This window comes from Pseudochaenichthys georgianus, unplaced genomic scaffold (genome assembly GCF_902827115.2).
Source record: "Pseudochaenichthys georgianus unplaced genomic scaffold, fPseGeo1.2 scaffold_707_arrow_ctg1, whole genome shotgun sequence".
In the NCBI taxonomy this organism is placed as follows: domain Eukaryota; kingdom Metazoa; phylum Chordata; class Actinopteri; order Perciformes; family Channichthyidae; genus Pseudochaenichthys; species Pseudochaenichthys georgianus.
In genome coordinates, this window is record NW_027263261.1 from 1 (window position 1) to 15,647 (window position 15,647).

Genomic DNA, 15,647 nt, shown 5'->3' on the forward strand with positions numbered 1-15,647 from the left:
AGGTATTTGAGTTCAACATGTAAGAAGTAGAAAGTACAGGTATTTGAGTTCAACATGTAAGAAGTAGAAAGTACAGGTATTTGAGTTCAACATGTAAGAAGTAGAAAGTACAGGTATTTGTGTTCAACATGGAAGAACTAGAAAGTACAGGTATTTGAGTTCAACATGAGAGAAGTAGAAAGTACAGGTATTTGAATTCAACATGTAAGAAGTAGAAAGTACAGGTATTTGTGTTCAACATGGAAGAACTAGAAAGTACAGGTATTTGAGTTCAACATGAGAGAAGTAGAAAGTACAGGTATTTGAATTCAACATGAGAGAAGTAGAAAGTACAGGTATTTGAGTTCAACATGTAAGAAGTAGAAAGTACAGGTATTTGAGTTCAACATGTAAGAAGTAGAAAGTACAGGTATTTGAATTCAACATGTAGGAAGTAGAAAGTACAGGTATTTGTGTTCAACATGTAAGAAGTAGAAAGTACAGGTATTTGAGTTCAACATGAGAGAAGTAGAAAGTACAGGTATTTGGGTTCAACATGTAAGAAGTAGAAAGTACAGGTATTTGAGTTCAACATGTAAGAAGTAGAAAGTACAGGTATTTGAGTTCAACATGAGAGAAGTAGAAAGTACAGGTATTTGTGTTCAACATGTGAGAAGTAGAAAGTACAGGTATTTGGGTTCAACATGTAAGAAGTAGAAAGTACAGGTATTTGGGTTCAACATGTAAGAAGTAGAAAGTACAGGTATTTGGGTTCAACATGTAAGAAGTAGAAAGTACAGGTATTTGAGTTCAACATGTGAGAAGTAGAAAGTACAGGTATTTGTGTTCAACATGTGAGAAGTAGAAAGTACAGGTATTTGTGTTCAACATGTAAGAAGTAGAAAGTACAGGTATTTGAGTTCAACATGTGAGAAGTAGAAAGTACAGGTATTTGTGTTCAACATGTAAGAAGTAGAAAGTACAGGTATTTGTGTTCAACATGTAAGAAGTAGAAAGTACAGGTATTTGCTTGACAAATACAAAATGGATTCACAAATACCTGATGGAAAGTTGTACATGTTAAAGAGATAAAATATGTTGCGTATTTGGAGATCCGTTTTACATTTGCACATTTATTTGCAAATGTAAATGCATTTGTGGATGTAATTGCATTTGTGGATGGTGTTTTACATTTATAAATCACATATTTACACACAAATGATTTGACATATCTAAGCCCATAGTTATTTATAATTTGTTAGCATGATTTTAATAAGCATTTAACATTTTCAATTCATTTCAGAGAAGCTCTTATGGCACGGTGGTTTTAGTTAACGTTAGCTACCTTTGCTATTAGCTAACATTAAGATTAGCCTGCCAGGAGTTTTTGCCATATTGACCTTATAAACAGTAAAGTTACCTGCCAACATTTAATTTCGTGTAAGTACGGCTGACAATGCAAATACTCAGTGAAGCTGAATAACTTACCAAGACGTACTTCCAGAGAAACGTCTTCCACAGATTCCAGTCAGCAGCTCTGCCTGTAGTGCTCTACTGCCATGTGCGCTGCTGCTCCCTTGGCTTCAAGCCATGAACTTGAAGTTACAAGTACAGTTTGGTCGAATCGAGTAAAATCATAAGGTTAGTTAGAAATAAGTAAAGTTACGAAGTTGGTTTAAGAAGGCTACCCTTCTTCTTCTCTGGAGTCAACAACCCCCCCTTGTCTTTCAGGGTTTAATGAAGGATAGTTTAACTGTGAAGGAGCTGTGATCAATGTGTGGACCAAATGACTAAAAGCATATTCAGAGACACAGAACAAGCTTTTGGACAAGTTTCCTTTTTTATTAGGAAATGAAACAAAACATGTCAGATACTTTTTTCTATTCGGGGGAAAACTTGCAATGGTTCAATTGAAAATACAAAAGTACAAAAAAAAGTATGTATTTATCACAAAAAGAGTACACAATGGTATATGCAACACTCAAATATGTTTTAAAAACAAAAAAGTAACTTAAAGATATCACCAATAAACTTCCCCAGTTCATTACTGACTCTACAACTTTTTTAAGTTTTACATTTGATTAATCAAACAAGGCTTATTTTTGAACTAACTTGCAAACATGGCCAGCTCAGAAAATTAAAAACATTTGTTGAAACCAGAGTTCAGTTTGCTCCGCTAATAATTAATCGTATTCATGGATTCCAGAGAAGAGGAAACTTTAAAGGCCTTTTTCTCAAAACGATGACAATCATTATATAATGTGACATATTTCGCTTAACATTTGGAGTACAAAAACAATCCTGATATCATTAGAAAGCTAGGAATCTCCTCTTTCCAACAGTGTATACAACCAAGGTCTTCGGGTCAATGCGGAGCAGCACATTTGTTCTCACTCGTCATATTTATACTGTTTCTCTCCAGTGTGAGTGCATTCATGTCTCCTAACGTGACCTGATGATGTGAACAATTCCCCACACGTTTCACACCAATAGGGTTTCTCTCTAGTGTGAATGCGTTCATGTCTCCTAAGGGTACTTGATGATTTGAACAATTTCCCACATGTTTCACACCAGTACGGTTTCTCTTCAGTGTGACTGACACGGTGAGATATTAGGCTACTTATCCCAGAAAAAAGCTTCTCACATTGGTCACAGCTAAATGGTTTCTCTCCAGTGTGAGTACATTCATGTTTTCTTAAGTTACTCAATGATCTGAACAATTTCCCACACGTTTCACACGAGTAGGGTTTCTCTCCAGTGTGGATGCGCTGGTGGGCTTGAAGAGCATATTTAACGGCAAATGTGTTCCCACATTGGTCACAGCTGTACGGTTTCTCTCCAGTATGGATGCGTTGGTGGACTTTTAACTGACTACCAGTAGAAGACGTTTTCCCACACAGGTCACAGCTGTACGGTTTCTCTCCAGTATGAACTCTGTGATGAATCTTTAATTGTCCAGAGGCTTTGAAGGATTTGTCACACAGGTCACAGCTGTGCAGTTTGAGTCCCTCTGTTCCTCTCTGGTTCTAAAGCAACAGACATACAGAGAGAGAGACATTCATTAAGCACATTTTTTGACAATCTTTTGCATCATGTCTTCTTGAACAAAAACAAAAGTAATTGAGCTGTCATTTTCAACTAATCGTTCTCGACAAATGTTATTAAACTGTTAAAGAATCACTCAAATGCAGCAGTAAAGGTAAAAAACTATTTTAAACATACTGAAAGAACCAGCATCAAAAGCCCTAATTCTGCATAACATCGTATTATTATATCCATCCATCTTCTCCCGCTTATCCGTGGTCGGGTCGCGGGGGTAGCAGTTCCAGCAGAGAGCCCCAAACTTTTTTTTCCCTGGCGACATCAACCAGCTCTGACTGGGGGATCCCAAGGCGCTCCCAGGCCAGCGAAGATATATAATCCCTCCACCTGGTCCTAGGTCTGCCCCTTGGTCTCTTCCCAGCTGGACGTGCCTGGAACACCTCCCTAAGGAGGCGCCCAGGTGGCATCCTAACTAGGTGCCCAAACCACCTCAACTGGCTCCTTTCGACGCCAAGGAGGAGCGGCTCAACTCCGAGTCCCTCCCTGATGACCGAACCTCTCACCTTATCCCTAAGGGAGACACCAGCCACCCTGCGGAGAAAACCCATCTCGGCCGCTTGTATCCGTATTATTATATATAATAGTAAAAATGAATGGGGACAGGAGGGTGGCCCTGATGGCGGGGGGACAGGAGGTTGGCCTGGATTGGGGGGGACAGGAGGTTGGTCCTGATGGGGGGGGACAGGAGGTTGGTCCTGATCGGGGGTGACAGGAGGTTGGTCCTGATGGGGCCGGCAGGAGGTTGGTCCTGATGGGGGGGGCGGCAGGAGGTTGGTCCTGATGGGGGGGGGGGGGGGGGGGGGGGGGGAGCTCAATGAGGACGGGGTGATGGGGTCACGGATTTGGGTCGGGTGAGTAGACGGGCGGCGGAGTTCTTGATGTATTGGTTGAAGGAGAGGGTTTGGTCGAATATGATGCCTAGGTTCCAGATGTGAGGATAGGTTAGAACTGGGAAACCGTCTATGTTGAGGGTGAAGTTTTGGATCGATGTGTTGAGCTTTTTAGGTCCAATGATGATTATTTCAGATGTATCGCAGTGGAGAAGGACTTGGTGGAGAGGAGGAGCTGGGTGTCATCGGCAAAAGCAGTGGAATTGAAGTCCATGACGGCGGATTAAGTGACCAAGGGGAAGCAGGTAGAGGATGAAGAGGAGGGGGCAGGGAACTGAACCTTGGGGGATTTTCAGTTATGGATGCAGATGAACTGGTGTCTGTCAGATAGGTATGATGTGAACCAAGAGAGGGCAGTGATGTTGAAGGTGGTTTCAAGACGGGTGAGGAGGTTGGAGTGATTGATGGTGTCGAGGAGGATGAGGATGTTGAGGTTACCGGCGTCGGAGGAGAGGAGAAGGTCCTTGGTGGTTTTGGTGCTGTGGTTTGAGCGGAATCTGGCAGGTGGCTTGAGGGGGAGCAGGTGGCTTGAGGGGGAGCAGGTGTGGTGGTGGTTAAGCTGCTGTAGATGTTGTCTATTTTGCTTCGGCAAAATGTGAGAAAAGAGTTGCATATGTCAACTGTGAATGACTGAGAGGTGTTGTCCAGGGGGCTGAGCAGTTTGATTATTGTGGAGAAGAGCGTTTGTGGATTAACTGAGAGTAGGTGGAGCGGGCAGGGGAGAGGGCAGCTTTGTATTGCTGTAGGTTTGAGAATCGTGAGACCTGGGCTGCAGTGGAATAATCCAAAAATCAGCTCCTATCGTCTATTCCTTGACCTCTGAGTGAAACGTCACGGGGTTAAGGGATAGTGGATAGGAGAATTCAAAAGGACTTAGGAGAAGAGACTGCAGTACTTTAGAGAATCCGACTGCACTTTCACTATCCGACGTGTTTATGATGCGCCAGCGGACGTCCTGAATGTGCGTCTCCTGCTGTGGGGAAACCATGTAAACTACAGTTTTCTATACAGCGGACTACAAACATGGATGTTCAATAAGAACGAGAGACTACTGTAAACTCATCTGGAGACTCTGCACCGTGCTCTGATGCTGCTGCTTTGCTTTATGAACGTGGACAACAAAGAAATATATTCTTCAGGACCAAAGCTGGAATTGAATTAAAAAGGAAAGTGAAACTTATGCTCGTCACCCTCTCGCTCCGGTCCACATTAATACCAATGATCCCAATACGTATGATTGATGAAAAGATCTTAAAATAAATACAGATGTATAGGGCTGTACCCGAATATTCGACTATTCGTTCGGTGGCCAACTATTCGGGTTTCAATTTCATTATTCGGATATTCGTTTTTTTATTTGTTTCCCCCTAAATGTATGCTTTCAATAAAGGTGAATTGCCATATAATCTTTTTGAAAAATAGAGATCGCACATCAGTCCTGTGTACAGATCAGTTCGATAAAGTCATGCCTAAACAGCAACATTTTACACGATAAATACGGGTTTAAATAGCAGTATTTGCCACGGAAGGCGAGTGGCAGCTACAGTAAACCTTCTCTTACTCTGGCATCTTGTGGCAACTCCCGCTCAGCAGCGGCAGATGCCTCGGCAAGTTGTGGCATCGGTGGCATATGCCGGAAGTACTTGCCACAGATACCACGGAGTAGTGGCCTCTGTGGCAGATGCCGGAAGTACTTGCCACTGCCTGCAGATGCCACGAAATGAGCCAGGCCCTACTGCTGATTTGCATATTGGAACTTTATGTGTGCACAAGAACACATATGTAAAATTAACACTCATCAACATAATGTGGGCTCGCAGGCTGATAGACTAGGATATCTGATCTCGGTGGGTCTTAATGAGGCTTGATACAGACCTCAGTTAGTATATCATATTTCTAAGCAAATGCCTACTATAATATGTATATCATATATTATAAGTAGAGATGTCCCGATCCGATCACGTGATTGGGGATCGGAGCCGATCACGTGATTTTTAAAAGATCGGAATCGGGAGAAAAAGATCGAGGATCGGGAATCCTTAAAAAAAATATTTTATTTAATGTTACAAAACAAAAATGAGCATGTTCACGTCTTAAAGTCATCTTGAGGCCTTAGCTTTGGTTTGAAATTACACAACATCATGTATGTGTTGCTTCTTTTGGGCTTGTTTTCATAGACCTGGTTGCTTATTTCTCTCAAATCTGGCAACAGAGTGGGCGCAGTGTCTACTAGTAGCAGTAAGCTAACGAGAGGCTCCGTTCAGCTGGTGACTCGGGAGTCGAGACAGAGCAAATGTCAGGAGTTTGGAAGTATTATAAAATTGAAAGCGAAGGCAGTGTAACAGCCAGATGCAATGTTTGCAAGAAGGAGGTTCCGCGTGGTGGAAAGAACAGATTTATTTAATTTTTTGAAATCTCCAATATCAACGTAAGAGCTTGTGCCTCTTCGGGGGGTGCTAACACTTAACCATAAACGTTATCGTTTACTTTCTCCGTCTTTATATGTAGATATTACTTTTCTCCGTTAATCTCTGTCACGTTGTTTCCAAAGCAACAACAACTTCCTGTCAACAGCGCTACCTCTCCTTCAAAATAAAAGCATGTCTACAAATAGGAAGCCAAGCCAAATTACACTTAAGATATATACAACTGCAACGAAAGTAACAAACACAATGCGATATCCTTTTCAATTTCAAAGAACACAAATTGGGTTACATTAACAAATAACTATAAAACAACAATACTGTAGGATAACAAAAAGAAGTGGTTTGCTGATGACTACTATTGAATTGTGTTACTCCAGTAAGATGGAAATATAATACTTTGTTTATTCATGTTATGTTAAGCTGCTGTTGTTCATTGCATTATTACTAGACTAGTTAGTCTTAAGGCGAGACACGGCAGGCAAAGACATCGTTTTTCAAGTACTGGTCAATTTTGAGATGTTGTGCTATTTTGATTCTATAACATGTTTTCTTTCAGGCTTTTGGAAGGAAAACGTACAAAATACACATTTATGTGTTTATTTTACTATAGTTTGTCTATTTGCGTCTGGAGATTTCTCCTAAATTCACCAAAAGTTAGCATTCTAACGTAACATAAAGTACCGCGACTGCTCTGTGCACCATGTCAACAGAGGTATCGCTGGAAAGCTCCGTCTCTCCTGTACAATCTCATCGGATCCAAATATGGTCATTTCCTTTGTATCAGCAACCAATCGTGAAAGCACAAAGTGGTCTTAAACCAAGAAACTAAATCTCATTGGCTGTTGTCAATTTCTGACAACGTGATTCGTTCAGATGCGTCACGTGGTGTGCTAAAACACTTCCTGATTAGCTTTCCGCTATTAATTGAAATCTCAAAATGGCAAAAGAACGGCGAAAAAAACTTTCACAGAGAAGACGACAACAATTGTCACTTGCACGAAGCAAGGTTATACAAAAAACAAATGACCCCGAACATGAAATACCTTCACGGAGTGCGTCGATGCGCAAACTGTCATCCAGAGAACAGCAGGGTTTAGCTAGCGCCTCACTGCAATCTTTAACGGTCGTTTTCTGAAAATGAGTTTTTTCTCCTACTCTGAGTTCGGAATCTCAACTTCAATAGCACGTAGAGACACCAAACCTTCCAGTTATATTCCTATCAATATTATGAAGGCTTTTACAGAAGGGTTTGTTCATATATCATTCATAGCCTGAATTATACAACATTGTACACCTAAAAACATGGCGGAAATGGATATTTTAGGGCTGTTGACAGTATTTTCTGATTTATGGAGTGATAAAAAGAGATATCCAATATCCCTTCTGTAAAAGCCTTAGATACTAATATGACTACAAAATTAAACAAGAATTTTGAATCTGGCTTTATCCAAAAGTGAAATGTATTAAAATATGTGCATATTTAATGAGATAATGGTTAATTTGCATATTTAAACATGCTATTTCAGAAAACTTGTAATACAAAAGACAATTGCCTTATTGTAAGTAATTAACTGGAGAAATGTCTAGCTGATAACTTTAAGTTAAAAAAATTACCCTATTCAACTGGGGTGTCTCGCCTTAAGGCTAGAATTCTGCACTAAGCCACATTTTTATTTTATTTTATTATTTGTGACTGAATGTGAACTTGTGAAGCTAGTCAAGCTACCTCTTTCCAGTAGAGTTATTTTTGTTTTGTTACTGCACTCAATTTATTTACATGGTTATTTTGTGGTGGACCCAGGGCCGGCCCTCGGCATAGGCAGTATAGGAGAATGCTAAGGGCGCATCAACCCATAGGGGGCGCCGGGAAAAAAAAGAAGAAAAAAAGAAGTTAGAAATTGAAAAAATATATTTTTTTAAATTTCATAACACAATTTCCCGATTTTGGATCAACAAAGTACATCTTATTATCTTATACTAACAGAACTACGTATATATTGCGTACAGCGCCCATAAACTATGGCACCCCCCCAAAATCAAGTTGAACTGCCCCAGTCCCAGTAAAAACCAGAGGTTTATGTGAAATTGTTCTTTTCTTTTAAATAATGGTTGTAGTGTGCAATTATAGGTTTTAATTTTGTATTTGTATTCATTTAAAATAAATTAAACTCCCAAAAAACGTGCACAGCTTCTGTGTGCTTTTATTAACATTGGAATTTACTGTGTAAGCGGCCGCGGGGGGGAGAGCTTTAGAGAGCTGTCTCCTGAAAGACTGAGCGGCTCTGATAACCTCAGCTCAGTGAGGCAAAGGCACACCTTTATATGATCATTATAGTTATAAAAAATAAGAGAATAGATGAAAAACAGGTATAAAATACTGACAGTACAAAAAAGTTGTTATTAATAAACAAGAATACAGTTTGAAAGGGGAGTGATTTGTAAAATATCCATAAAGAAAAAGAAAATCAGCTTACAGTTCTGTTTCATCTGGTGTTGAGAGATGAATCCATAGATCTCCTAATGTTGCTCTCAAAGTGCACCAGATTGATGCTTTTAACTTCAATATAAAAAAAAAAAGTCTTCCCGAGGGAGCATGCCCCCGGACCCCCCTAGAAGAGGTGAGGTCCCCCCCTACTTAAATCATGTTCACATGGATAGGAAACTAAATACAGTTGCACACATCTTGTGTCAATATCTTTCTGTGTTGGTAGTCATGCCACAACCGTGCACGCGCGAATCATAGTGAGTGTCTGCATTTTGGGGGGGGGCGCAAGCTAAAATCTTGCCTAGGGCGGCAAATTGGTCAGGGCCGGCCCTGGGTGGACCACTGATAAGCTTTATTTTGTTTTGATCCAATGCTGCACAACTGAACTGATCCAATGCTGCTGTGAAAAAAAGAAGCTATATCCATGTTGGATAGAATGGATAGTTGGGTACTGTCATTTAAATAAAAAATAACCTTAGGGGACAACTTGAATGCTTTTCTCCTTTTTTTTCTCTTAAAGCATTGCATAAAGATCGGATCGGGATGCAATGCAGCAATGACATTTCTGCTGCTTTGCAAAACGAGTTAACACTGCAGTCACATGTTATCCGGATGAGTGCTGCAGAATACCGTTTTTATAAAAGGGATAAATATGTGTGTAGTCTTTCATATTAAACATGATCGCTGGTAGATAGCCACAGAAGTCTTAACCCAGTTTAACCTGGGCGGATGTTTACAGGTCACAGCTGAAGACTTCTCCACGCTGCTTTCAAACTGTGAGTAAACAACCTGTGCTTCCCTGGAGGCTGTCTGAAGGCACACAGGTCTCAGGTGGACTTGGCATCACATTAGGAACGATATTCAGTGATAAGTCTGGCAACAATAGCTGGTTTAAGTGATTTATTGGAGTTTGCAATGTTTTGAACAGACATCCCCAGTCAACTCGTTTTTCTTGTTGTAGTCCTCGCTGTTCGCGTCCGGATATCTCCATCGTAACCACAACCTCACACACTGGTACTGAATGTGCATCAAAGTCTTCCTACCGAGCCAAATATACCAAAAGATGTATGTAAACGACAGAAGAAGCGATCGAAATGTGTATTTCAGTCGAAGGCCACTGTAAACACCTCTGTAAACCAGTTAACCCGGAACACCGGACGAGTAGCGTGACAACATGTGCGGCGGAAGAAGGAGAATAAGATGAGATAAGTGTGTCGAACACTAGACTGTGTGTGGCTTCGGCAGTCAAACATATTACAAATACTCAACAGAGGAATTAATACTGGATTTCTGCTTTTATAAAATAGTTGTTTCTGACCTGAGATCCGCGTGCCCTCCGCTGATCCTCCATCTTGTTTCTGTTTCTTCCTGTCACGTCACTACCCGACCCGTCCCCCTGCCCGATCGGTACTGCGCATGTGCGAGATGGACCGCCATATTGGACAACTCCGGACGGCAACCCAAGATGGACCCTTGACACAGTGGCTTTTGGCAAAGCTCAAAAATAAAACGAGAGATAGATGAGTTATTGTTGTTACAACGTGACTTCACTTTTATTTAACAACTCTTTTTATTGGCTTCTTTTATTTGGGGTTCAGTACGTCGTCAGAAGAAGTGAGGAATGGATTTAACGTCTGTTAGACAGCTATCATACTGAATACATATTTACTGTGAATGTATGCAAATACGTATGGCATATGGCTGTCTAACAGAAGTTAAATTCATTCCTCACTTATTCTGACAATGTACTGAACCCCAAATAAAAGAAGCCAATAAAAAGAGTTGTTAAATAATAGTGAAGTCACGTTGTAATAACAATAACTCATCTATCTCTCGTTTTATTTTTGAGCTTTGCCAAAAGCCACTGTGTCAATGTCTTCCTACTTGGTTTGCCGTCCGGAGTTGTCCAATATGGCGGACCATCTCGCACATGGGCACTGCAGATCGAGCAGAGCTGCAGATGAGTTTTTATTATATCAAAAACCTGTTGAAATGCTACTGTTTTTTACTGTCCCAAAAAGCGCGTCGGCAGCCTCCAGGAAGGCTTCTTTCACAACTTCACCGTCTTTGAAAGACTTCATGTGTTTCGCAAGAACGTGACTGACACGATAAGGTGCTCTGGTAGCAGCCTTGCTCTTGTTGTTGGGCCTGGTGAAAATGGACTGCTGTGCATTTAGCTGTGCTTTCAGGCCCCTCCCCTTTTGGAGCGTAGGGCAGAATTAGGAGGGAATTCCGTCTCGTAGCGTTTGTGCAGTGTTTTGAAATGCCGCTCCTTTGTAACGCGTTACTGTAATAATATTACTTTTGTCGGTAACGGAGTAGTGTAACTCGCTACTTTTGTAATTCAGTAATCACACTACAGTTACTAACATTGCCCCGACACGCGTTACTTCGTTACTTACTAAAATCAGTCATAATCACACTGACAGACAAGAGGGGTTTCCGCCTCAGGTTTATATGCAGAGGCGCGGGAAGATATTTTGAGTGGGGGTGCTGAGGTGCTGGACTCCAGTGAACACTATTACGGGCACTTTAGAGCACGCACAAAAGCACTCCCCACACGCACACACACAGTACACCCGCGACTGTAAGGCTCGATAATCAGCTCGGCATATAGGCGGGGGTAAGGTGCTATTTTTTACGAGTGGGGAGCGGACCTCACCTCCTCTAGGGGGGTCCGGGGGCATGCTCCCCCGGGAAGATTTTTTTTAATATTGAAGTTAAAAGCATCAATCTGGTGCACTTTGAGAGCAACATGAGAGATCTATGGAGACCTCTCTCAACACCAGATGAAACACAACTGGAAGCAGATATTCTTTTTCTTTATGGATATTTTACAAATCACTCCCCTTTCAAACTGTATTCTTGTTTTACTGCCATATAGTATTTCATAACTGTTTTTCCTTTATTCTCTTATTTGTTTTATAACGATAATGATCATATGAAGGTGTGCCGCGGAAATAATCTTTTGAATAATTTGTGACCAGACCGTTTGAGACCCACTGAGATAACTTGGACTAAAGTGAACTATCTAAACACTCAGAGAGTCCTTTAGCTCACCTGAGCCTCTCCGTCTGAGAGGAGAGGACTCCTACAGCTTGTTGTGGAACCAACAGCTCCGTATGTCCGTTAGTGCAGCGAGCTAACTGCTAACCAGATGCTAACAACACGGCCCCTGCTGCTGGCACCGGTAGATAACATATCTCTCTTTCTTCTCTCAATTATTTTATTTCTATTGTGCACTCTAATCAATATTAATCTAACTATTGTTCGTTTATACATTTTAAGAATGGCGTTTATCTTTTTTGAGAAAGAGTTCTTATTTTATTTTATTTATGTGGGTCTACAACAGATGGAACAGTTTGTGTCAGTAATGTGTGCTAACAGAGGCGGGGGTGTGTGGAAACAACGGGGACAGAGCTGCTGTCAGACGATCAGCTGTGCGGCGTCATCACAAACGGACGTGGCTTCACGTGACGCTCCGGAGGAAAGGACGTCCCATTGCTCTTAAAACTCGTTTCCCTGCTTCTCGTGGTTTCCTTGCGTCCCTCCATGCTTCCCTGGAGGGAGCGACTAGAGGCAGGGAAACGACGCAAGTGAGGGACGCAAGGAATCCATTTAATCGACCTGAGACGGATACACAGATGGCTCCTCCGCGGATGCATTTCTGGGAACGGTGGAGGCGTTACGCACGGCCGGACTTATCTCAGCCAATGACAGCTCTGCATGCATCCCCTGGATATTATTTTAGAAACTGCTCTCATCAGACGCAATGTTTACAGAGAGAACAGCTGAGAGGTCCGTGCAGAAAGCAGAGCAGTGTGTATAACTCAGTGTAACAGGCCTACTCTCTTTATTTGCTTTAGTTTAGTAGATATCTACAAACAAAGAGTCAATATGTTTCTAAGACCATTTAGTGCTTCACATAATAAAATACCAGCCCACTCTCTTCAGTCTGCGTACAAATGACACGACTTTGCAAAGGCGTACAATAGATACGCAGAAGTCCGATTTTGCGTGCATATGATACTCCCACTTTACATTTGTTATGAACGTATTTCAAATGCGTTTATTTTCTACATATCTTTGCCATTTATATCCAGTCTCTGATTGTGTTACGTTATTATGAGAGTGCTCTCATACTTGTTTGATTCTGAAATTGTATATATTTATATAAATATGTGTGTGTGTGTGTGTGTGTGTGTGTGTGTGTGTGTGTCCCCGCATCTGTAGCCTGTTATTGTCTCATGACACCGTCCTGTGAATGAATCAAAGTAGATATATAAGTGGTCTTGAACACATGTGTCCTCAGACAGAGGCTGAGCCTCCTGTCATCATTAATGGACGTCTCTTTAAGATGACCGCTCAGAGGAGAGGAGTTCTCCTTTCTCTCACCGCCTGCTGCTTCCTCTCCTCTCTCCTCGGTTCCCCTCCTCTCTCCTCGGTTCCCCTCCTCAGTCCTCCGCTCGCATCTCCTAAGTCTCGAGAATAGGAGTCGAGGAGGGGAAATTTGAGTATTGAGAAACCTCTATTGTCACACACTAAAATATGAAGTGTTGGATTGTAAAAAGCTTTTCATTGTTAGGGGGGCCACAGGTCAGTGTTAGGGGGGCACTGGCCCCCCCTGGCCCCCCTAGAACCACCCCTGTAAATTCCCTGTCAGACTTGTAATTTATTTAGTCTGATCAGATCGATCCTGATTTACACCAACATCTCTTTGTGTATTTAGAAAACTTACATATCTTGTTATTTGCTTTTCTTTTGGTATCAGTACTAAAAAGCAGGTATTGTATTAAAAAACACCATAACAACCAGCTCTATGTTCTGTCTGCTGGGTTTGAGAAAAATGCTTTTGTAATAAACATGTAAATACTTATTGTAATTGTCAGTCGTTTTGGATAAAAGCGTCAGCTAAATGCAATGTAATGTAAATATTTACAACTTTGTCATATCATATCATATCTCTTAAAATACCATGCATGGGTTTGTCAATTCTGCCCATTGTGTACTCTATTCCTGAAGAAACACACCTGTACATCGTTTCATTCTGTATTTATTTTAACTTGTCGGTAGTAATATATAACAAGAAATATGTCAGTCAATACAAGCTGTGCATTAAACAGTGAAAGCACCACAATACTTACAGTGCTCGTTCAACAGGTATTAAAGTAACTGAGGTTTGAAATGTAGAAAGAACATATTACAGTTAAGCTAAAACATAGTAATGTAATGAGACAATTTAGACAACATCATGTAACTAGCCTGGTAAAGAAGTAAAAGCCATAGACTTTATTGTTTAGGTCATTATGGGGATATACATTTCATCTAAGTTCATAATAGAAAGACATTTGATGACAGTTTGTTGGAATTCTGTATTCATACGCAGTGGGGGGTCAAACAGCCGAGGGCCCGAGCCCTGAGCGTAGGCTTGAGGGATTTCTATCAGATTCCTCCACACAGGTTGCTGGCGCCAAAAGGGGGACCCAGGAGGCCGACACAGCGGAGTTCGTCTGGCTGAAGGTCATCAGGCCAAAGTGGCTCAACCCCAGGCTCTTCGGCCCCGACCGAGTGACCCAGCGGACCTCTCATGCCGTCCGCATAGGAGGAAAGGGGGACAGCTGGTGCCAGTGTGCGGCGGGGAAACCACCTGCTAGGACCGGGGACGACATCTGGACGGACGTGGCCCTCGCAGAGGAGGTCGACTCGGAAGCAGCCATCAGTGGACCGGAGGAGGAGGATCGGGAAGACATCTCTCCAGCATCGACCCGGAAGCCGCCATCAGCGGGCCGGAGGAGGAGGATCCAGAAGACATCTCTCCAGCATCGACCCGGAAGCCGCCATCAGCGGGCCGGAGGAGGAGGATCGGGAAGACATCTCTCTCAGGCAGCCCAGAAGCCGCCGTCAGCGGATCGGGGGGACAAAGACACGGCAAGCCAGGACGGCCCAGGGGACTCCACTCTCCGCTGAAACAGGTGGATATAGCCGGTGTGGACTTTGTTTCAATACCCCATTCTTTGAGGGAGAAGCTGCCCCTTCCCCTTCGTACTGAATGCCCTGTTTGGCTTACACGCGGAGGAGGACGAGCACGATGACTCAGCCGACAAGGACCATTTTTTAAAAACATATTTTGGTCTCCCTCCACGGTCATAAGAAGTTGTTATGGTGGACTGTTCCTACAGGTTCAAAGTCTCTGAATCCCAGCGTCTGATGGATTTATATAAATGTTGGGGAACAGACATAGAAAAGAACGACAGTGGTCATGTTCCACATGCTGTGTATACGTTGGTCTCTGAAGGTGAGATCAAAAGAGGGATTAAAGCAAACAGATATTGTTCTAAACTATAAAGTAAACAGGTATTATCTTGGACTGTATTGAAGTGAACATGTATTATTTGGGACTGTTTTAAAGTAATCCTATATATATATATAAACCTTCTTACTTACACTCCATGATCCAGACACCCTGACACACACACACACACACACACACACACACACACACACACACACACACACACACACACACACACACACACACACACACACACACACTTCCTCTCACCCTGACACACACACACACACACACACACACACACACACCCTACCCAGATATCACACACACACACACACACACACACACACACACACACACACACACACACACACACACTTCCTCTCACCCTGACACACACACATACACTCCCTGACCCAGATATCAACACACACACACACACTTCCTCTCACCCTGACACACACACATACACT

General features: G+C 42.2%; 1 protein-coding gene across 1 annotated transcript; it reads right to left on the reverse strand.

Annotated features, from left to right (window-relative positions):
• Positions 1-1,858: 1,858 nt before the first annotated feature.
• Positions 1,859-10,233, reverse strand: LOC117443950 (zinc finger protein 239-like). The gene is made up of 2 exons (XM_034079729.2): positions 10,201-10,233; positions 1,859-3,005 (listed from the first exon to the last, which is right to left on the reverse strand). The coding sequence occupies exons 1-2, from the start codon at positions 10,231-10,233 to the stop codon at positions 2,370-2,372; spliced, it is 669 nt and encodes a 222-aa protein (XP_033935620.1). The 3' UTR covers positions 1,859-2,369.
• Positions 10,234-15,647: the final 5,414 nt, after the last annotated feature.